The sequence below is a fragment of the Larus michahellis genome, chromosome 1, assembly GCF_964199755.1.
Source record: "Larus michahellis chromosome 1, bLarMic1.1, whole genome shotgun sequence".
Taxonomy (NCBI): Eukaryota; Metazoa; Chordata; class Aves; order Charadriiformes; family Laridae; genus Larus; species Larus michahellis.
Window position 1 is genome coordinate 57477307 of NC_133896.1, and position 22707 is coordinate 57500013.

A 22707-nucleotide genomic window follows, 5' to 3' on the forward strand; every position below is an offset into this window, starting at 1 on the left:
GGAAACCCACCCCCTGAGTCAGGGACATAAAGATCTGCAGAACATTTATAGTCCTAGTGCAAGTCCCCTCAGCTGCTCCATATGTCCAGTAGCATCTGTTATGGCTCAAAATAGGTTTTTGCAGTCTACAGGCTTTGAAAACATTGTCTCGGTCTCCACAACGTTCCCACTGCTTTGCCTGCAGCATGAGAACAGATCTCAACTAAGAGCAGGGAGACTATCAGAAGACACTCTTAGACAGATTGTTGATACATGATGTAACAGGGCATACCCCAGAAAGACAACGTATCTTGTCATGGGGAGGAAGTTGTCAATTTCTCCTCTGCGGGGAAATCAAGGCAAAGCTAAGCATCTGGTAAAAGATTTGCCAAAAGCTGGGAAACTGAAAAACCTCTGAGATTTTGTGGTTCAAAACCTGGCCAGGAGAAGGGCAATTGAATACTGCCAATCTGGGCACACATACCAGAGAGGACAAGGGCTCTGTAAGATGTCATCAAGCCAAACAGTCAAAATGTAGAGCAAAGGGAGAGGGAAATCTTTCACTTAGTTTGCCATCTCCAGGTGGATGGCTGGGCTGCACTAGACACCTCCCCGCGACACACAAGACAGAGGAAAGCAGCTCAGTCTCAAGAGGAAGCAGAGAGATTCAGAGAGATTCCCACTGACCCAGGGACTACTGGAGTCAGTGGGAAAAAAGAAACACAGTGCTCAAGCGGTATCGCCAAATGTTCTGGAAGGATGAGAGCAAAAACCAGCCCCCTGCATCCACCGGAAATGATTAACAAAGTCTGAAAGAATATGACAATTTTCTCTAATAAGAAAATTTCCCTGGAGAAACAGAGCAGGCACAGCAGTCCTGTTTATCTATTTGTACACAGGGGCCCGGCCACATATTTGCAAAATTGGCCTCACCTCCCAGCCACACCCAGGGTGTTAAACCTCAAATGATCCACCATGTGAAAGCCTCTTAGCTTGGCTGATGGTGGGAGAACCTAGAAATCCTTAACTGGAAAGATGTCACAAGCCAGACCCTGCTGTAAGATCCCATACTAGACAACACTGTCTGTACAAGTATCTTTATGTTAAAGTGTCTTAAAAGCAGCACCCTTGTTGCTCAGATTGGGAGGCCCCTCCACAAGACAGTTTAGCACTACTTGCTGTTTCCAGTCAACCCAGCAGGTGCTTATCCTTTTGTTTTCATGTCAACACCATACTTCAGCTTAAAAAGGCTTGGTTTCTTTAAGTCCTCTCAGTTACAGACTGCAATCAGATGTCCTACATGACATGCTGACTAGTTCTTCCCTTTCCCCTGAAGGAAACAGTTGCTAGAAAATTACCACACTTGGGATAAAGCAAGGTGTTGCTACCAGCCTTTAAAACCACAGTGATTACCTGGGTGGGGAAATTCAAAAAGCATGGGAGTAGAAAATCTTTCCGCAGCAGGAAGGAGAAGAGAATTAATTAAACCGTTAATTAGATCCAGAACTGAAAGTCTTAGCGATTTGCAGGGCATGATGTAACCTGTAAAGGAAGCCCTTTTGGGAAGTCTAAGCCCAAAGAACTACATGGAAGCTGGCAAATATGAACAGCTCTGTAGTCCTCAGCATAAGAAGGATGTGGACCTGTTGGAATGGGTCCAGCAGAGGGCCACGAAGCCGATCAGAGGGCTGGAGCACCTATGCTGTGAGGGCAGGCTGAGAGAGTTGGGGTTGTTCAGCCTGGAGAAGAGAAGGCTCCAGGAGACCTTATAGCAGCCTTCCAGTACCTAAAGGGGGCCTACAGGAAAGATGGGGAGGGACTCTTTATCAGAGAGTGTACTGATAGGACAAGGGGTAACAGTTTTAAACTGAAAGAGGGGAGATTCAGATTAGATACTAGGAAGAATTTCTTTACTGTGAGGGTGGTGAGGCACTAGAACAGGTTGCCCAGAGAGATTGTGGATGCCCCATCGCTGGAAGTGTTCAAGACGAAGCTGGATGGGGCTTTGAGTAACCTGGTCGAGTGGGAGGTGTCCCTGCGCAGGGCAGGGGGGCTGGAACTAGATGATCCTTAAGATCCCTTCTAACCCAAACCATTCTATGATTCTATAATAAAAGTTTATTATTTTATCCAGATCATATTATCTGGATCTGGTATAAAAGGGGTCTGTACACTGCATACAAAAGGGTCACTCATTTCAGACCCCTGCACGCTCTGTATACTCAGCACTTGCTGTAACGCCAGCCCCAAGTCCCTGAAGAGCTATGTGGTTAGACTAATGTAAGCATGGAAACTGAATGCTTTCAGTCACTGGAAATGAGTGTAAAGAAGGGTCAGGCTGTATGCGTGGGTGGGGAGGACACAGAAAGAAATAATCTGGACAGTAAAACTCTAGCTCCACAGGAGGTATGCAGAAATGGAGCTTGTGTTCATGCAAATCAAGCCCAGGAAGAAGCCAGGGCTGCAGCCAACAGAAGCCAAAGGAAATGCAAAGAATACACACTCTCCAACAGGAAAGGATACAGCGCTTGTATTCAGTGGCTAGGAGGGTACCCTGCAAATCTGTGACCATAAGCATCCATAGCATCCCCTAGAAAGGACAACCCCATCACCCTCAGATGTCCACCAGTACCTGTTGCTGCCAGCCCAAGAGCAGAACCCGTCTCATCAACTTTCTAAGTTACCAGTGGGACAGAACAGGTGCAGAGTTGGGGGTTTTGGTTGGTTTGTTGGTTGGTGTTTTGGGTTTTTTTGTTGTTTTTTTTTTTTTTAAGAGGAAAAAATCCTAGAGAGAACAAATTCTTGAACATTGTCAAGCATACACAGGGGAATTTCAATTCCCAGATATAAGACAATAGTCTTGGGGGAAAAAAGATGTGCCATCACAGGCTATTCCTCTGTAGGCCTCAGTTCCCTTAAGTTTTTTAAGGTTACATGGTAAGAATAGAAACACACATGCCATCCAATTTTCACCATGTGAACTGACATTCAGTCTTTGAAGAACAGGGCTGTGACTTACTAACATGGAGTATTAGGCCGAAAAGCAAACAGACAATCAGTCCATCAGGAAGATGGTGAAAAGTCCCAAGAGAGAGGCACGCCATTGTCTTTCCTGGCCCAAAGGGCTTGTTGAGGGTAAGAGATGGAGGGAAAGCAACATCTCATTTGAATCATCAAGACAAAAGGATCCCATAAAGATAGAGTTCCTGGAATCAGCCAAGCAATGCTCACATAAGCTCCATACAGCAGGAAGACCTTGAAACACATGTTTATTTACTCTTTTTTTAATCCCAATATCTCTTTTTTTTTCCCCAAGGGGGATTTTGGACCATGGGGGTACAAAACTGGCTAAGTACACATTGCAGTTAGAGTCAAAGTGCAAGAAGAAATCCAAACCAAGTCTCTAACCTAAGTGCCAAACCGGAAGCCATATTTGCTCCTTTAAAAATCTACGTCTTTCCCTTAAGTTTTGCACTCAAAATGGCCATAAAGTGCATGGATGGCTTCTACGACAGAGGCAGAGAGCAAGATCACGAGGCACAGTTATATAAGTATGACCGTCCTGTGAGTGAACATGGTGGAATGTCCCAAGTCATGAGCTTGTCTTGACTCAACTACTTCCCCATGCTGCCACCAGCACTCTCTCCCTTCCATCTGATACTGTAAAAAGGCCACAGAATCACAGAACGGCTGAGGTTGGAAGGGACCTCTGGAGGTCATCTGGCTCACCTCACCTGCTCATGAAGGGTCACCTAGAGCTGGCTGTGCAGGTCATCTTTATGTTCCTAAGCAGCAGTGGTAGGATAAGGAGAAAGTGCCAAAGCACCATGTGCCTGTACTTGTTATCCAACACCTTCACCTCATGACACTTAACCAGGAATGCTAAACCCATCTTTTCCAAATCTTGTTTCAAGGCAAATTATCTGCACAGGTGGAAGACGAAGCAACTTATTACACTGTCTTCCCCTTTCCCTCAGAAATAATATTTTCAGGCTGTGCCCGCATGTACCATTCCACCCAGGCCCCATCGTACACAGCAACATCTGGTTTGCCACAGAGGTATGCCCCCAGAGCCACATGGCAGGCAGTGACTCCAGAGCCACATGTGGCTACCAAGGGCTTTAACAGGTCCACCTTCTTCTCCTGGAACAAACTGCGGATCTGCTCAGGGGTCTTCTCTAAGCCAGACTCTGTGAGGAAATCAGTGAAGGGGATGTTCATCGACCCAGGGACATGACCAGGCTCAATTCCTGGAGGAAAAGCAATACAGATAGGAATTAACCTCTACTGTCTTGGACAAATCCATTGCAAAACCTGTTCTCTATTTCACTGGGGATATTTATGATTTATTGTATGTGTATGGTGTTAAAACAAATACATTTATTTTTGTTAAACTTTGCTTTACTAGATTATTGGTTACTCAGAAAGGATGGCTCTAACCTTTAGGTTACCACATGGATACAATCCTGTCAAGTTCTGTTCCTCCTCCCAGTTCCCTCCACATCTTCCCCGCATCAGAGCAACCCACTCTGATGAGGCACTGACTGAAGCACTTCCACAGGCCCTTCCGAGCAGAAGAGCAGCACCAGTACATGAAGAGACCGATGATTATCTTTGAGGCGTATGAAAGCTACATTCCTCATCCCAGCCCCTCATGAGAAAAAAATAATAAACTGCTTCCCCACTCCTAAATTTTCAAAGAGCTGCACTTGCTAGTCAAAAGGAGAGGAGGACAGGTGGATACACTGTCTCAAGTCGCATCCCATAAAGAACAACCATATTTCCCTTTGTTACCTCTACAGGAGTCAAACTGATGGGCACCTTAAATGAAGCCCCTTTTTATTATGCCATTGTCTCAGGTGGCACATTACCATCTCGGGGCTCTGGCTCTACTCCCCGGAACCGTCCTGCAGCACGTGCATCCACTAGTTGGAAGCGGTGGGAATCCAAGTTATCTAAGACATCCTCATACGTTTTCACCAAGGACTTGTCCAAGGAGGCATGGAACTCGGAGGGAGCGACCTGGCTTTTCCCAGAGCTCAGTGCATTCCCCTCTCGCTGCCAGTTCTTCAAGCCGCCATCCAGAAGGGAGACGGCTTCATGTCCGAAGGCCCGGAACATCCACCACACCCGGGGGGCTGAGAAGAGACCTTGGTCGCTGCCATCATATACAACAACATGGGAATCATTCCCCACACCCAGCTTTCCCACATACTCAGCAAAGTCATCAGCCCTGGGCAGCATGTGATCATAAGGTGAAGTGCGGTCACTGCACTGGTCGATGTCGAAGAAAACTGCGCCCGGGATATGGCGCTCCTCAAACTCCCGCTTTGGGTCACGCTTCATCTTCGGCAAGTACCAGGATGCATCCACGACTTTCAAGGCCAGACCAGGTTGCTGGGATTTGATGGCTTCTGAAAGCCATTTCGCAGACACCAGAGCACGGTAGAGGAGTTGTTGCGACATTGTTTCCAATTCCTGGCCAAGACTATCTGGTTCCTGGGGTTTGCCTGATTCTGCCTGACTGCAAAAGGAAGAAAATCGCAAATTAGCACCCAGCCTTATGGAGAGCAACTGGACAAAGGTGCATTTTGGGACCAAAGACCTGCTGACCGCTGGACCACTGCGACTGACCAAAGACCACTGAGGTGCTGGCTAAGCCTACAGTGATGGGGTTCTGAAATGCGCCAGCCTTGAAAATAAGGAGAGCTCAGCCCAAACCCTGTCCTGAGCGTGACAGCCATGGCAGAGTCCTGCCCTGTGCCCAGCCTGGCCCCTCCACCTCCAGCAACCACCACCCAGCGCTGACAGCAGCAAGAGGGGAGCGGGGCAGCCTCAGGGACCCTGAGCAGAGGGGATCCAGCGCCCCGGGGTGAGGCGCGGCCCCACGACAAGGGGCTCTGCCCCACCGCTCTCACCGCCCCGGAGCCCACCTGCAGCCGAGGCCTTACCGGGGCCCTGCCGCCCCTCCCGCGGGCTGAACTCCCGCCGCGAACCCTCCCGCCCCGGAAGCCCCCAGCCCCGGCGGCGGGGCCGCGGTTCCCTCCGCGCAGCAGCGGGGGAAGGAGCGGGGACGACCCGCCGCGCCCCCCCCCGTACCTCCGTGCTGGGCCTCAGCCGAGCTGCCCTCGCCCTCAGTCGCCGCCAGCCATGGCCGTCGCTAGGGGGCGGGAGCCGGGTCCCTCCCAGCGGGCCGGTCCCGGGCGGTGCCGCCCGCCCCCGCACCGCCCCCTCGGGCTGCTTCCCCCCGCCCCCGCCGCCGCCGCCATTTTGTGTGTGGGGAGGGGGTGTGTGTGCGTGTGTCTGTGTCTCCCCGGCAGCGGCGCCCCCTCCCGGCCTCGGCCCTCCGAGATGGCGCCGCAGGTGCTCGGCAGGGCCCTGGTCACCGCCAAATGGCTCTCGGAGGCCGTGCGGGCCGGGCGGGTAGGGCCGAGCCTGCGGATACTGGACGCCTCCTGGTACCCGCCGCAAGAGCGAAACGCCCGGCAGGAGTTCAAGGAGAGGCACATCCCCGGGGCGTCCTTCTTCGACATTGAGGAGTGCCGAGACCAGTCTTCCCCCTACGACTTCATGCTGCCCAGCGAGTCCCACTTTGCCGACTATGTGGGGCGCCTGGGGGTCAGCAATGACACCCATGTGGTGGTGTACGACGGGGACAAGCTGGGCACCTTCTACGCCCCCCGCGCCTGGTGGATGTTCCGGGCCTTCGGGCACAAGGAGGTCTCCGTCCTGAACGGCGGCTTCAAGAACTGGGTGAAGGAGGGCCACCCTGTCACGGCGGAGGTCAGCCAGCCCGCCCCGGCCGTCTTTAAGGCCAGGCTGAACACGGTCCTGGTGAAGACCTTTGAGGAGATGATCCAGAACGTGGGGTCCCTGCGGTTCCAGGTGGTGGATTCCCGCCCAGAGGGCCGGTTCCGGGGGACCGAGCTGGACCAAGGTAATGGAGGTGGGAACAGCACCCGCCCCCCGCACCAGAGCGTCAATACTAGTCCAGGAGTAACAACTCCTCCCAGCCAGCAAACAGATTTTCCTAATGCACAGGCATGCCTCAGCCTAACTCGTTGATTTACCTTAGGGGATCCACAGTTGAGCGTTCAGATCCCAGTGCCCTCACAGGCAGCTTTTCTTGGAGTGGGTTGTAAAGCTGCAGGAGGAAATAGCAGAAAAGGTCTGCAGTCAGTTGGCTCCGGGATCCCTCATCCCAGGCCCTGCAGAAGTTAATCAGGCAGAGTACAAACACAGGAGGTGAGAGCTCCCATGGGTTTTGTTCAGGGTCCTATCCAACACCACCAGACTTGCGCAAGCTATTAGTATTCATACAGGCACCTCTCACCATAATGAGTGCACCAGCAAAAGCTAAGGTTTTAGGCAATACAGTAACCCAAGGGATGTTTTCCTTCTTGCTCTGATTCCCAGCAAATAGAGAACTAGCTTGAGCTGATCTTTGTCCTTTTGCTCTCTGCCGTTAAATCTAACAAGCTTAAGGAAGAAAAGCCCCAAAACCTTCCCAAATGTATGGGCTGTCAACCTCTGTGTTTTGCATGCCCCAAGTAACAGGAACAAAAATGGATTTTGTTACCTTGGTCAAAAACTGGACACAGAAGCAGCAGGGGTAGAAGAAGTCCTGTGCAACGGGGACAGGTGCAGCCATGTGCCTAGAATGAAATTCAAGTTGTTAAAGGAGGCCCTTGCTGTGTAATTTAAGCCTTGGTATACCCCAGAATAACCTGTCCTTAGAAAGGGAATCACAGAAATGGTTTAAAAAGAAATGCAGAGTTTCAAAAACAGCCGAGAAAAGCACAGCAACAGTTGTTGGGTCTGAGTCGAGCTCCACGCTGCAGGAGTGAGCATGTGGCAAGGCTTCTGTGATCCTGAGACAGTGCTGCACTGCTGCCTCACCTGCAGGTTGTCATTCTGTTCTGGCTGTTTTCTGATGTGCGGGCTGCTGTACAGCCACTGAGTGTGACATCGTGCCCTGAAATAAATTCCTGCGTCCAGATCTCAGGAGCGTTTGGCAGTAAGTGGCTTTGTACGCGTAGTTTGCTGAAATGTCTACAGTGACACCCCTCCCCAAACACACTCAACCTGTACAAGACAGCATACAGGAGAGAGGAAACTGTTGCAGGGAGAGAGGGGGAGTTAGGCTTGTCGATCATTGTGTTTCTTCGCCTACTGCAGCCCATCAAAGTGAAGGTTGAATTTTAACCTCAAGACGTGAATAAAATGCTTCTCGCTGGGAGCTGGTTGGATTTTGTGTTCTCTTTCCCAAAGTGGGAGTTGTCATCAGGTGACAAATACCGCAGCCCCTGACAGCATCTTGAAAACAGATTTTTCCTTTGAAATGAGTCAGCATGGAACAGTTTATTTGTGGTGGTCCAGTTTTGCTTCCCACAGCAGATCCAGCAGGATAAGCACTCCAGCTGCAGCTGCTCATTCCACAGGAGCTTGACAGCCTTCTGAACCAGGCTAGCCAGTAGCTATGCTACAGCCAGCAGTGGGTAAAAGGCAGCACTTACACCTAAAAGAGCAATTTGAAATCAATGCTGATTAATTACAGGGGTCACCCAATCAGGGAAGAGAAAAGTTGCCTGCAATTTAGAGAAGAAAAATGGTCTTGAGGTTAAGGAACTAGCTACATTCTCAGGTGTTTTCAGTTTAATTATTGCCTCAGCTCTTGACTTCCTAATTAAGTCAATTAATCTCTCCAGTTCCATGAACTCCGTCTCTAGAAGAGGCTAATTTCAGCTGACTTTTGCCTCTTTAGTTTTTCAGTTCCTTGTGGTAAGAATTAGTTGTCCCTGTTTTATTTTTATGCAGTAGCTACCTTGCTGGGATTTAGATCTCTGTAGTGTTTAAGATAAGTCATAATATGTGGCTAATTTTTAGTTGCTGGGAGAAGTTTACCCGGGTTGCCAGGACGGAGAAAGATGGATGGTGTTTCTATAAGCCAGGTGTCATAGGTCTTAAATGCAGATATTGCTTTGGATTAAAAAGCTTGGATGTTCATGCGTGGTGTGCAGGATAAGCCCATGGAATGTGCAGCCCTGACCTAGTCACTGAGTGGTTAAAGGTGTCTCTGCACAGTGTTTCTGGAGGAACTAGCAGCTCAGGTCTGCTCACTAGCTGTGATTCAGCAATGGTCCAGCCAAGTTCTGTAAGGGCCTGCTTAGGTGCTGTTAGGGTGCAGGTCTATGAAACCAGCCTGAGCTGAGACAATCCCAGGCAATCCAGGGGCAGAGGGTCAAAATAATTACATGATGGTTACCAGTGCTGACTCTCTCTGAGTATTGGATACTGAAAACTGAGGAACAAGAATTATAGCTGAAAAAAAGCACACGAAGAAGTTGCAAATTTCTGATTTCTTTTGCAGACACCTGAGAAAAGAGGGGAAAGTTGTCAGTTAAGAAATCCGTCATCTAAAAAAGAAAGCAAACCCAAAGTTGTTTTGTGAGCTTCCAACCATTTTTCTTCTCATTCTCAGCCCTTGGGTAGTCCTTGTCTCCCTTGCGCGTACACATCTCTTAAGGTTTTGACCATTTTCCCAGCTCTTGGTCTTCCATGTCCCAAATATACAGCTTTTGCTCAGGTTGAATGTTTAGTGGTAGTGAGAATTAAATGTTGCTCAAGGCATGACATGGAGAGTGAGAGACTTTATCAAAGTCTGTTTCAACCCACAGGAACCTACATTCTAAAGCTGTCCATCGCTGTGATGAGGTTGATAAACATCGGGTGCCAGAATTAGCACCATGGGGCCTTGCTGGTTCTTAGAGTTGACTCTTCTGGCTGTAGATGCACGCAGTATTTTGACATTGGTGGCAAAGGCCTATTGATCTGACTGCTCAGAGGACTTCTCAGGGAACTGGCCAGGACCAAGCTTAAAGTGTTCCTTCAGTGGGTTCATGTAGGTTGGGTGAGATCACTAGTGGTCCCTTCCGAGGCATACAATTTGAACGAAGAGAGAGATAAAAAAGGAGGCAATAGAGGAAACGTTTGGAAAGGAATGGCTATCTGCAGCCTGCCAGCTCCAAGACCACAGGGAGTTAAATGTAGACAAGGCACATCTTTTATCTTTTTGACATTAAGAAATTCCATCTGGAGCTTTCATCAGAAAGGGAAGGGTCTGTAGTTTTAGTTAGATAAATAGCCAACGAAAAAATACATATTTAAGCAGAGAATATTAACAGATGTGGAAAAGGGGATTAAGCAGTGAAGAAGATAACATATTACAGGTTACAAATTTTGAGGGAGGATTGCCAGAAGCCAAGCTGAGTGAGACTTGGCAAAAGGACTTAAAACAAATAACAAAAACTGCTGGAGCAAAGTGAATAAAAAGAGAACAAGGAGAGAAAGAGTAAATAGGGTTGCTATGCAGTTAGCAGGGGTTCCAGATGAAAGATTATTTGTGTACAGCCCTAGAATTATACTGAGTCTATGCTACCGTTTTGTTTTATTCTCCTGAGGACAAGTCTGCAGAGTAGGGGGAGGGGTAGCAAGAAGAAGGGGAAAGAAGCAGAAATGATCACTTCTAAAGAGGGAGTATAACTAAAAGATATCTGTGTACTCAGATTTGTGAGGCAGATGATCTCCATCCCAAGTATGTGTCAAAAATCAGTTATGTGACATTGCAACTCCATAAGGCAAGAATTTAAGAAATTTAATCAGAGCATGGTTCTGTAGGACAGAAACACTAGCAAAGTTTGTATTTGTATTTAGGATAGCAGGTGCAGCACAACCTAGGCAGCTCTTGATCTATTATAACATGGAGATACTGTAAGGCTTTCAAAAAAGTCTTCAATAAAAATTATTTGAAATGAAGGCAAAATTGAATAAAATACCTTGGTAAACTTGCGCTGCAGCCGAGGGCTCTTATTTCCTTGCCAACAGAATTGATTTGCCAGATAAGACAAATGGGAACATGCATACCTTGAAGTTATGTCTGATCTTTTCTTCTAGCCATTGGAAGCACCTACGAGGTAGACTTGTTCCATTTGGACTTCATTAATACTTTGGACATAATATTAGAGGCAATTATTAGTGCAGTGTGAGAAGAGGGCAAATAGCACAAGTACTGTTAGATTCCCAAAAATACTAACTTAAAGGACGATAAGAATAGCTTGTGCGGAAAGCAGATCTGTGGGGCTGGAAGTTGCCATCATGGTCCCATCGTTATGCTTCTGTGTTTTATTTCTTATTTTTCCGAATCATTGTGGCACTAAAAATAGGGAGTTGCTACCGAAACGTGCTGCTGGCGTAGCCTTGGGAAGGTTTAAGTGATCACACTGGGAGTATTATGTGAGGTACCATCTGCAGAGATAGAAGTGATGGGAAATATAACGCTACAGAGAGCAAGGTTGGATGCTTAGTAGCCTGAAACATGTAATTGCTTGTGTTTCTCTTACAAGATGAAGACCCAGCAATAGAGTAGGACAAGACTTGGATGAATTAGTTGGGTGCAAGAACCTCAGATATGATTTGGCCTTGACAACAGCAATTATTAACCTCCTGTCTACTAACCGAGATGCTAGGAAGTGCCGCTTCCTTATCCAGAAGCCTGGTGGTCACCTAGAACTGTTTCTAAGGTGGCCGAGGCAGTGAAAGCGTGTCTAACGAGCTCTTCCTGGGTTTGAGGCCATTGGGAGTGCTGAGTGCTCGCCGTCAGCATGTTGGAGCAATAGCAGAAAGGAAGGAAAGCTATTTCAGCCGCAGGGCAATGTTAGCTCAAGGTTAAATGGTGTACAAACTGACTCTGACAAACTTAACGCTGGAGAATAATATTCCTCCTCATGTGAGCAAGGAGGTGCCTCAGCAGAAAGTCTTATGGCAAGAATCCAAACTGGTTCTGAGATGGATACTTTTATGAGAGGAAGCCTATAAAGTGAAAGCTGTAGTAGCTGGGAGCCGGGCTCTGTAATCCTAGGGTTCCTTCCTGGAATTTCTAAGGGTCTCTGCGTAAATCTGGTGTGGAGTATGCTCTGTGTCATATGAGGCAGGGCAGATGTATCCTCTCCACTGTTCAGATCACAGCTGCGTCTAGCCTTGCCTTCCCGTCCTGCGTTTCTCTGCTCTTGTCCTAGCACTGAGAGAGCTGATAAAACTTCCTCAACCACTCAAGAGCACGTCTTAGGCAGTCCAAGGGATTGTGGTTGTGCAGTGTCAGCTCTTTCTTTCAGTTGAACACCCACGTACATGCATAAATGCAGTTTCTACAGAATTCCCTATCTTTCACTCGCAGAGTCTGGTCTCTGACTCCAACAGACTTTTGAATCTCTGGACCAAGGAAGTCTCCCTATAGATCAAAGTCAAAAATGCTCTAAAATGAGAATGTTCTTTTCAAATCTGCGCAGCTCCTAACTGAACAGTTAAGGATGGTGAGAATATGTCACGGCAGTCTCCAATAAGAGAGGGGTACGAACCTACCTATTCTAACATGTGTGAACAGTCTAGAAAAGCGATCATGACCACAGGGCCTGGGACGCCTAAGAACTGAATCGATGGCCCAGCAAGCTTGTTTGAGCAAGAGCTGGGTCTTCTAGTTCAGCCCCCGGGACTTCTTGATCTCAGTACACTTCCCAGTGCCCCAGGATGCTGTGAGAGTGTTGTTCTGTGGCTCACAGACTTGTCTGTATTGGGGTGATCACCAGTACCGCAGCAGAGCCTTGCAGAAATCCCTTGCCAAATGACAGGGACAGGACCATTCCCTCTGCGGGAAAGCTGTAGCCCAACCCAGGCGTGTAACTTTCTCCAGTAAGAAGATCTGCAGTCTGAGAACTACAAACGAGGTTTGCTCACGCTCATTTTTTGCATTAATTTTATTTCATCTTTGTCATACAGACACTATATTAAGGAGCGTGGGTTTTGCATTTCTCTGTACTGAAGTGGTGAACTGTTGTTTTCTGGAACTGGAAAAGATGCGGGGAAAGCATCAGTCCAAAACACTGTCTTTTTTTAAAAAAAATAAAAAAAGTTAGTCCCTCCAGAAGTCAGCAGTTTTTCTCCTGACTTCTCCCTGTAATGCTAAACACTTCTGAAGGATGCATGAGGTGACGACTAGACAACAATGCCAGATTTCTAAGGCACTCGGGGAGTGAGAAACAAAGAGGGTCCATCTGGAACAGGGAGAGATCTTGTGAAGCTGACTCAGGGCAGCTTTGGCTGTCTTTAGGCTCTCACTCTTCATCCAGCAGAGCAAAGTTCCCCTCCTCAACACCCTGCTAAAACCCCGTTTTCCCATTATGACATGTCTCATCACATCATGACATCACTCTGCACGAGCGATAAAACTGCAGTGTGTGCAGTTGTGTGACGTCAGTCTCTGACTAGGTATACTTTAATCATTTGACCGTGACAAGGGTTCCCTGCCCCAGTCTCTCCCATCTCCTGAGATCAGTTACCCTGATGACTTAGGCAAGTGGAAAGCTGTCAGTGAAACAGATTACTATTTTTGTGACTTTCCTGGGGCTGTTTCATTAAAAGTTCAAACCTAGCAAGGAACTATTCCCTGAAATGCATTTTCAACATAACATATAGTTTCCTGCTCCAATGAGGCTTGATCCAAAACCTCTCAAAGTCATTGGAAAAGCTTCCTCTGGGTGTAACGGACTTTGATTAAGCCTATAGCGATAGAGTTTGAATTTCAAGGGCCTGATGAAAATCTTACCCATCCTATTTTTATATCTGTTTCTCTCTAAAGACCTTGTTCTTGAGATGCAACTTTCAGTTTGCCTGAAGTGGTCAGTTATACCAGTAGAAAAACAGAACCCATGCTGATTTCATCTGTGGAGTGGATAAAAACTGATACAAAATCTAAATTGTCACTTCTTTGACCGGATTGCCCCAGGATAGCTGCCTAAGCAGTAATGTGGCTGAATTTGAGGTTGCTTTACTTTTCTGAAATATGATTTTAAGGTGACACGGGAATAAACTGTGAACAGATAACTAATTTCAAAATTCCACGTACAAGCTATGCTTCTTACTTCTGAAAGCTCTGTCACTACACGCTGCTGGCATGCTTGGGGAAGGTCAGAAATGCACTGCTGCATTCCTCTGCACAAATCCCCTTAACGCCTTTGTTAGGATCTTTTCTGTGGTGGTTCTTTGATTCTTGTCACGTCTAGGGCTTCTTCAGATTCCTACTTCTCATTGCTTTCAGTAGGAAATAGTTTGCTAAACATTCTGGAAGTTTTCACTTCAGCAAAATTGAATAACCTTTGTCCTCCTCGTTTTAGCTTCATATTGCTTTGCCTCTTCATCATCACCTGAAAAAAATTACTATCTTGGAGAGAGTTGCAGTATCTGCAGTGATGTCTCTTTAATGTCTCTTTTGTAGGTGTCTTTCATCACCTACATTAATGTCTCCTTACTCATGTTTCCTTTTCTTGTTCACTCTTGCAGGGCTGGAATCTGGTCATATCCCTGGTGCTGTGAACATACCCTTCCACTCATTCCTAACAGAAACTGGCCATGAGAAGAGTATTGAGGAGATCCAAGAAATATTCCGTGACAAGAAAGTGGATCTCTCAAAGCCGCTGGCGGCCACATGCCGCAAAGGTGTCACAGCATGTCACATTGCCCTGGCAGCCTACCTGTGTGGCAAGCGTGATGTGGCTGTTTATGATGGTTCCTGGTCAGAGTGGTTCCACCGTGCCCCACCTCGCTACAAGGTCTCTGAGTTGAAGCGCAACAAGGCCTAGAGGGAGATTTGTTTCTCGGGCAATGAGATCTAGCAGCTGCCTCCAGCCCAGGTTACAGGGAAAGGGAAGAGGTGGAAGTAAAGAAAAAACGTACTGATTTGTATTTTGCCAATTTTTCTAAGAATGATGAGTAGCTTTCTGTCTATCTTTCAGTTTCTCACAATGAATAAAATCTGCTTCTAAGATGATGCATCTGTGAATATTTCTAATTCTTCTCTGTTGCCTATGACCTGCTTGTGTTGGGTGGGAAAAGCAGCTTTGCAACATGAAGGAGAGTTGCAGTCTTCCCTGGAGACTAGCAGAAATTCCAGTGGTCTGGTGAAAGCTCAGATCCATGGTGGAGCAGAACGGGTGAAAAGTCTGGGGCTAAAATACAGCATTGGGTACTGGACACAGGAGGGCCAAGCTGTGGTTCTGTCATTGACTCAATGTAAGACCTTTTGCCAGCCCACCATCTCCTCTTTTCTAATGTGGAAAATGGGGGCACCTTCCGCTACCTCTCTGATGAGGATCCATGAGTTCATGTGGAGCATTTGGAGATACTAGAGGATCCAGTTCTGGTGAATTGCAGTCTTGTTGATTATCATGACTCCAAGAAACACTATGTATCTGATGAGATCTTCTGGGCACAGGTGTTTCATGAGACATAAGACTTTTACTCTCCTCCTTGTTTGTTTGTTTTTTTACAATCAGCTAGGATGACCCTGATCTCTGCCATGTTTCTTCTGGTTCCCATGGAGACCACAGCTCACAGAGGGAGGGTTGTTCCCTAGCAACCATCTCTGCTCTTCAGCCTTCATCCCACCTCTATTCCTGGACTTCAGGCTTGCCTGGCTTGTACAAAGCACTGTGCCACCACATCAGGGATCATGGACAAGGTGAGAGAGGTAGTTATGGAAAAGGATGGAAAAGGCTTTGCCTCTTGTTAAATCCTGTATCTTTTCTTTGGAGAAAAAGAAAAAGATCCAATGTCATTTTGGCACCCAAGGGGGCTTCTCAGGTCTGGAAAGGCACTGAAATCTTCTCATATTTTGAGGGTCCAGCCAGATGTGGAAAGTATATAAGACCATTCTTGACCATATCTGGTGGCTGGTGAGAATGGCATACCAATTGTTACACCTGTCTGAGGAGGTTAATTTTCTGCCTGGGAAAGACATCTCCTCTTTCTCTCCATGGCTGCGTGTCAGGAAAGTCAGAGTTTTAGTCTATGCTAAACATACATTTTTTGGTTTTTTTTCATTCAGAAAGAAAGACCAAGTTTAATCCTTTTTAGCTCTTTGATCATTTGGCTTAGCAAAGCAATAAGTAGACATAGTTCTGTGGCTTCTGTTATCCTGGAAGATGGTCAAATGGCCTTAAAGTCCTTCTTGGTGTCAAGATGTAGGAGTCTTAGAGTGGTGCTTTGACTTTGGATCTTCAGGCTCAGAAGTAAAATGAACAAAAAGCAATAACAATAACATCATATACATTTACAAACTAGAAAGTCAGAACAGTTGCAGGCTTCAGCATCATTTTGTCCAGGAGGAAATGTGGAAATGAAAGTTACCCATGAACAGGATTTGGGAAATGAGCACATTGCCTCATTACACAGAAATTGTGCTTCACTGGAAGAAATGGGAGGGGAGGAATTTATACAACAGCAAACTGGAAAGTTCTTTCCACTGAATATAGTAATAATAACAAACAGACATGTTTTTGTTTTAAGTAGGAGGTGGGAGTTAACACAGGAGTTTATTTAGCAGCCCAGATTCCTGCACTTTGATCATGAGTAAATGTTTGGCTCTTCTTCAAAAAGAATGAAAAGGAATACAGAAAATCAGCAGATCCTGCCCAGTGAGCCAGGACTGGCTTCCTCTCTTCATCTCTTGTGGCCCTGTTCTTTTTGTGGGAGAGGTTCTGTCCCTTAATACATGTGCAGAGCACACAGCACTGGCTCCTGGAGTCTGATTGATACAGTAACTTTGGCTTCAGGATCCCAGTATTGTACCAGAAATGCTGCTGCAAAGTACTGGGACAGTGTGAAACACAAGCTGCTGGTTCAAGTCAGGCCTGGTGAGTTAGCTTTGAAGCTGTAGGCTTCCTGCCCCGTTGGCAGTTGTGACTTCATTCCAATAACTAGCCTCAAGAGCAGAAAGAAAGCATATGTGTCACGTCGTGAGCTGATTCGACAAATGCAAACATATATCCCTACCTGATCTAGATGCCATTTGCACTGCTGCTAGTGCCAGCAGACTCCAATTGCCATACTCACCACTGTGCGCCATGGCTTCAGTTGTGACCTGTGACGTTTCACATGGGCTAAGCCTGTAGGGTCCCGCTGGAAAGAGGGACACAGACTATCAGCAGGACATGACTGAGGGTTACACAGACATTCCCTCTGCAGGAAAGATACGGGCTTCCTCCTAGTGCAGGAGGCAGTTTGCAAAGGCTGGGTGTTGGATCAATCACATCAGCAGGGCTAGCAAAGCAAACCAGGGGATAGTCTGTCCCAGAATCAGGGGAAAAACCCTGTCTCCAGCCTGTCTCCCTTTCTTTGCATAGCCAGCACTGCACAGACATTTTATGTTTATCACCTCCTGTCCCTATTTTTCTGGCCTTACTTTAATGTGCCCAAGGAAGGAGGTGTTGTAATTGTACAGCACATGACAGGTCTGACATCTCTAGGTGCTTCAGAATAAAAAAAGACATTTTCACTGAAGTTTTTTTTTGGCCATTTTGGCTCGTGTCTGCACCACTGCCTGTAAAAACTCTTGCAGCTCAGTATTCCCCAGAGGCACTCGTTGGCCATGTCCTAGGCAGGCTGTCCCATGTGAGCTGTTAATGTGACATCCTGTACAACGTCTGTGCTTTTTTAACCTGAGAGGATAATGGGTTGTAGGACCAACCATGCAGGCAGGCAGGGACAGCTCTGTCTTGATCTGGGAAGGCGTAGAATGCATTTGTGTGGGAATAATCTATGTCATCTAAAGATGAGCAGAGCCACCTTCCCCTCCCTTCCCATCTCTGAGCCTGACGCAGCCTTTGTTTCTCTTCCAAGGGTGTGGTGGAGGTTCCAGCTTCCCTTACACCTGATGTGGCAGAAAGTCACTATGTGCTGTCCAACAGTACTTCAGGTAAGCAAGATGGAAGAGAAGATGCCTGTCTTCCCTCCTTCAGATGTCCCTCCTCTAGAGCTTGCTTTGCAGCACAGCTTGTGAGGCTGTGTGTCATTCCCTCCCTCCCTTCACACCGTCCAGACTTGCATGTGCCTCTGTGAGTGAAAACTACTCAGACAGGGATCTCCTGTGCCATGGGCTGATGGGTTAAAATCACGCTGCCACAAGCGTGTCTTCCTCCACTGGTGGACTTGTCTCACTACCTTCCTGCTCTAGCACAATAAGCCGCTGATGGGCTGTGAACTCATCAGCAAATACTGATGAGCGACAGAGACTATACGTGCATGTTCACGAAAGTGAGAGTGATCATGGGTTGGATGGGCCCCTAAACATAAGAAAACACAGACCTTTGTGTGCGTGTTTGACCACAAGATTTTTATTTCCACACTTCTGTGCATGTTCATCTCTGAAGAACATTTAAGACTCCTCAGGAACCTTCACCTAGTTCAGCAGGAAGATTGATATAATGCCGCTAGGTTGTTGAGTTTTTTTTCTTTCCCCTTTTGAGACTTTTAATGTTTCTTTTGTTGTCTGACAATGACACAATGACATGTCTGGTTGTTTCCAGCTCCATTTATGGTACCACCTGTCATCAAAACAGTATCAAATTCATTTAGCTATTTTTTTTGTCTTTAAGTGGAACCTGAGAAAGGGGAACAGGAGCATCTTCCAGAAGAATGTCCCAGCAGTCAGAGAACATCCCAAAGGAGCCCCAGCAGTGCCTCCTGGAAGATCTCCAAGAGCCCAGTGGCTCAGGGAACAGCAAAGAATTCCACATCTATTAAATCCCAAGCATCTGCTTCTGCAAAGTGTGTTCAAACTAAAAAACAAAGCAAACAGACTCTCCAGGCCAAAACTCCTCCCACACAGAGTCTTCATTCAATAAGTCTTGAAGAGGAAGGAGAAGAAACTTCTACTACCGAAGACCCGATAGAGGGGCATGAGCCAAGAGGGAGGAACAGCACTTACCACCGATGTGCAATATCTAGGCAGAGGAAGGCAGAAGACACCAAATACATCTCAAATGTCAAACCAGTAGCAGGCCAGCACCAAACACTGAGGTCTAGAGGGCCTGGATCTTCCCAGAAGACCATCAAAGCCAGCTGCAAAAAAGCCAAGGAGACCTGTGGCAGATTAAGTGCAAGAGCATCCTTAGCATCATTAGGGCCAGATGGGAAAGCAGAATGGAAGCTTGTTCTGGAGGAGGGAGACAGCTTGGTCTCTGCCAACAGCAAATATAAATTTGCCAGTGCACGTGAACTTACCAGTGATAAAGAGGTATCAGAGGAAGCTGTTTCTTGTGTCCTTTGTGGCAGGTTGAAGGCTGGTTTTATGGTGTAGCAGGGGACTGAGTGGGTGGGATATTAGCAGTATATTAGCAGTTTCTAGAAGACATGTAGGGGGATGTATTTGGGCTTCACACTACAGGGCAGTGACACATTCCACAGACAGCCTTTCCCATCTCTTTTTTAGTTTTGTTTTTCCATCCCCCTTTCATTTATAAGGTTCCTGTAGCCAGGCCGAGTCCCAGGTCAGCAAGGCAAAACAATGTGGTATCAGGACCCAGTCCAGGGCCCAACACCATAATCCCTTTCTAATTCCCCCCCTTTTTACCAGTCCTAGTTGTCCCATGCAATTGCAATGCCTACAGAAGCCGCTGAGGGAGACTCAAGGACAGAGCCAGGTCCCAGGGATTAGTCATAGCTCAAAGACCTATGCAGGGGTGGAAATGCCAGGAGTCTGCTGCACTTAGGGAGTGTGGAGTAACAGTGGTTTCTTGTTGTTCGTGTTTTCAGGAACGGCGAGCTCTGTGCGAGGCAGCATTAATCATGGGACAGAAAAGACTCAGCGACCATACTGAAATGCTAAACACGTTGAACTCTACATCTTTTGCTGATTACAACCAACTGGGTTTTAACCTAAGATCGAATATCTTCCAAGGTGAGGGGCACTTCTTTGGGTAGAGATCTGACTGTAGGTGATCGTCACTTTCCCCTCTTATTCCTCCTTCTTTCAGAGGTCTCTGAAATGTCTTCCCCAAACCTCTGTTTCCAACATGCCCAGGGATCCCTCTATCTAAACAACTATTGGGAAGTAAGCATTCATCCCATTCTTGTTACTGTCATATCCAAGAAACTCTGAAATAATTGTCTTTGATTCCAGTTTCTCATATACCAACATGAGACAGATTCTTTTCCTTGTACAGTACATTTCATGACAAGACCTTGCTGTATTGAAGACTGCATTGTCCTGGGTTTGTGCAGTCACACAAAAAGGAAAGACGTCTTTCCCCAGGGAGCTGAAAATCATTATTACCAAGGAAAGGGTACAATAAAAAGGAAGGTGAAGAGGAAAGGATGAGAGATTAAAATAAAGCCCCCTCTAATGGCTAAAAGTCAAGAGGGGATAAAAAGAGAAGTCACAGTTGGGAACTATTTGTTAAGTATGGTGGCAGAAAAGGACCTCAAGAAGGCCTGGAGTGGTAAGATGGTGCTTTTTGTGGAGCTGTGCTGCTGGATAGGAGGTTACTCACATGAATGAGAGGATTCAACAGGAGATAAGTGGGCACTTGACTAAAGAAAGGGCCCTGGGATACAAACAGAGATGGTACCTTGTGGCACTTTCTGTGCGTGTCTCATACTTGAGGATGAAAAGCAGATAAATTGGCAAAGACGAGCTCCCTCCTGGGTGATGATGAAGCTATTACTCAGCACCTAGCCACACACCTGATCAAAGGTATTGCAGTCAACGTGTGCCTTTTCTTGAGCCCTTGAAACTGCTGGTGTTGCTCTCCTGTTCAAGTCCAGGACTGCAGTAGGGTGATTTCTCTGTACAGTTCATTATTTGCCGTTCCTTGCAGGTGGCCCACTGGAGAGCCGAAGCTTGATGAAAGATTCCTATACTCCTGATATAATTCAGAAGGCAGCCAGGGACCCCAAGAACTGGCACGGAAGGAGGACAGATGAGCTAGGTATGGCTTCTGCCAGGAAAAGTACATTGCTGAATTCCTGAGATGGGTGCTGCTTCTGTCAAGGACAATGCATGGGTTTGGGCGAAGGTGCGGGGAGACTAGAAGTTGTCATTTTCACAAGAGCGGAGCTAGAAAAATCCTTGAGGGATAATAGCATTAGAAGGGAGGCTGTAACTGAACTATGATTTGCGTTCTTTTCAGGGAAATGGCATCAGAAAAATGCCCTAAATCTTAACTTGCAGAAAGCTCTGGAGGACAAATATGGTAAGAAAAAAGGCAAGCCTTAGAAGATGAAGGCTGAGGATTGGAGGGCATTCAACGAGGGATCTTTTTCCTCAGCCATCTAATAAACCTCCAGATAAAGCACAAACCCATTGCATGCTAGCTGTCAATAGCAGATTCGTTGCTGGTGCTGTCTTCCCCTCTCAATTAGAGTGTCTCTGGGGAGAGCAATGCAAGATACAGCTGAATGTGAATACAAATCATATTGCTTTGTCGGTGCGTGCCTCACACACTAATCAGACCCTTGCAGAGGGAAGTGGTGGTGAGTGGAGGCCATATAGAAATTCATCTGTTCAGCATACGAGGTGGAGCAGGACCTGTGAGTGGTTCAAGAGGGTAACGGTGGGGGGCAGGGGGGGTGCGTGTGTACGTGTGTTTGTGTGCAAACCCCTGTGTGCCAGAAGATTCATGATACTTGAAGGTTGATACTTGAAAGGAGGGTTCTCTGCTCACCACTCTAGTTTTGTTGTTACATCTGCCACATGGAGCATTTCAGGGAAAGCTCTTACCCTGGCAGGGAGCGGCAGTAATGTGCGAAAACAGCTGCCCCAGCAGTCCAGAGAGAAGTACAGAGGATGCACGGGGAATATACCACAGTTGCCCAAGGACCTGAATGCTGGCTACTTCTCCCCACACTGAAGGCTGTAAAACTCCCACTCAGGGAAGCTTCAGAGCTGTATGTACGTAGCAGCTGGGCACACCAGGCAAAGAACCAGCTCCCTGTTGATGCTTCTGAGGTGAATTCAGGCTCTCTTGCCAGAAAAGCAATGTCCACTCAGTAATCTGGGCACAATTTAGTATGATTGGCACCAGATGCCTACGTGGCGGTAGGAAAGGAGGGTTCTCTGCTCACCACTCTAGTTTTGTTGTTACATCTGCCACATGGAGGATTTCAGGGAAAGCTCTTACCCTGGCAGGGAGCAGCAGTAATGTGCGAAAACAATCAAAAACTCACCTGAGAAGAGGAGGCATCAGGGTATTTCACTAAAGCCCATACTATTTACAGGCCAAGCCAATGCAAAAACACACAACTTATCCCACCTAAAGGGAACAGGAAAGCTTCAAGAAGCCCCAGGACTTCTCCAGTCTTCAAATTACCCCACAAGGTGAATGGTCCCTTACTGAAGCTCTCATAAGCCACACTTGCCTGGTCAGTCCTTCCCCTAACTCAAAGATAAATGTCTTTCAGAGAGAAGCACCTGTGTCCACCATACAATCTGCATAATTGGAAGCTCAGAAGGGTTTATCTGGACAAGTAACCAAAGACCACCCAAGGGCTTGAACGATGCAGGACATGCAGGGTCTTTAGGGCTTCCTGATGTGTTTTTCTCACAGTGTTTAATGGCCCTTATTTGCAGGATCCTGCCCTCCAGCTCCAAAGTGTAGTGGTTTGGTGCAGCAATCACAAAGTACGTGTCTGGGAATAGCAGTGCCCTGATCTTTCCCATCTGGTCCCAAGCTTTCACCATTTTAAAAGATTGATGCTTTGCTTCCTGATGTGAACTGTTTGGGGGCAGAATTAGGGTTGTCACTTCACCCTTCATCGGCTGGGGATTAGATAACAATATGCTGACTTCATAAAAGTAGTGAAGTTAAAATGTAACTAATGATAATCAAGTGATAATTGTTT

The 22707-nt window shown here is 47.0% G+C and overlaps 3 protein-coding genes across 4 annotated transcripts; 2 read left to right on the top strand and 1 right to left on the bottom strand.

The window, feature by feature from the left end:
- Positions 1-3231: 3231 nt before the first annotated feature.
- MPST (mercaptopyruvate sulfurtransferase) lies at positions 3232-8065 on the bottom strand. 2 transcript variants are annotated; one of them, XM_074579677.1, is made up of 5 exons: positions 7879-8065; positions 7559-7634; positions 7050-7123; positions 4851-5503; positions 3232-4229 (listed from the first exon to the last, which is right to left on the bottom strand). In XM_074579677.1, exons 1-5 carry the CDS (start codon positions 7890-7892, stop codon positions 3931-3933), a joined length of 1116 nt encoding a protein of 371 aa, XP_074435778.1. In that variant the 5' UTR covers positions 7893-8065; the 3' UTR covers positions 3232-3930. The 2 variants fall into 2 exon arrangements, with proteins under 2 accessions (XP_074435778.1, XP_074435788.1); XM_074579687.1 differs by lacking the exons at positions 7050-7123; positions 7559-7634; positions 7879-8065 and adding an exon at positions 6079-6213.
- On the top strand, positions 6085-14857 carry LOC141740695 (thiosulfate sulfurtransferase). The gene is made up of 2 exons (XM_074579787.1): positions 6085-6916; positions 14371-14857. Exons 1-2 carry the CDS (start codon positions 6130-6132, stop codon positions 14667-14669), a joined length of 1086 nt encoding a protein of 361 aa, XP_074435888.1. The 5' UTR covers positions 6085-6129; the 3' UTR covers positions 14670-14857.
- A 505-nt stretch (positions 14858-15362) lies between these two features.
- On the top strand, positions 15363-21158 carry CIMIP4 (ciliary microtubule inner protein 4). The gene is made up of 6 exons (XM_074579800.1): positions 15363-15547; positions 17707-17782; positions 18462-19102; positions 19621-19765; positions 20685-20795; positions 20997-21158. The coding sequence occupies exons 1-6, from the start codon at positions 15539-15541 to the stop codon at positions 21080-21082; spliced, it is 1068 nt and encodes a 355-aa protein (XP_074435901.1). The 5' UTR covers positions 15363-15538; the 3' UTR covers positions 21083-21158.
- The last annotated feature ends 1549 nt before the right edge of the window (positions 21159-22707 follow it).

Excerpts from the sequence above, each read along its gene's own strand:
- LOC141740695 (XM_074579787.1), top strand. The coding sequence starts at position 6,130 with ATGGCCGTCGCTAGGGGGCGGGAGCCGGGTCCCTCCCAGCGGGCCGGT. Across the intron at positions 6,917-14,370 it reads GGGGACCGAGCTGGACCAAG|GGCTGGAATCTGGTCATATC; the intron begins GTAATGGAGGTG and ends TCACTCTTGCAG.
- MPST (XM_074579677.1), bottom strand. Across the intron at positions 7,124-7,558 it reads GTGTCCAGTTTTTGACCAAG|CTTTACAACCCACTCCAAGA; the intron begins GTAACAAAATCC and ends TTCCTCCTGCAG. Across the intron at positions 5,504-7,049 it reads TCAACTGTGGATCCCCTAAG|TCAGGCAGAATCAGGCAAAC; the intron begins GTAAATCAACGA and ends TTCCTTTTGCAG.
- CIMIP4 (XM_074579800.1), top strand. Across the intron at positions 17,783-18,461 it reads GCTGTCCAACAGTACTTCAG|TGGAACCTGAGAAAGGGGAA; the intron begins GTAAGCAAGATG and ends TTTGTCTTTAAG. Across the intron at positions 19,103-19,620 it reads AACTTACCAGTGATAAAGAG|GAACGGCGAGCTCTGTGCGA; the intron begins GTATCAGAGGAA and ends TCGTGTTTTCAG.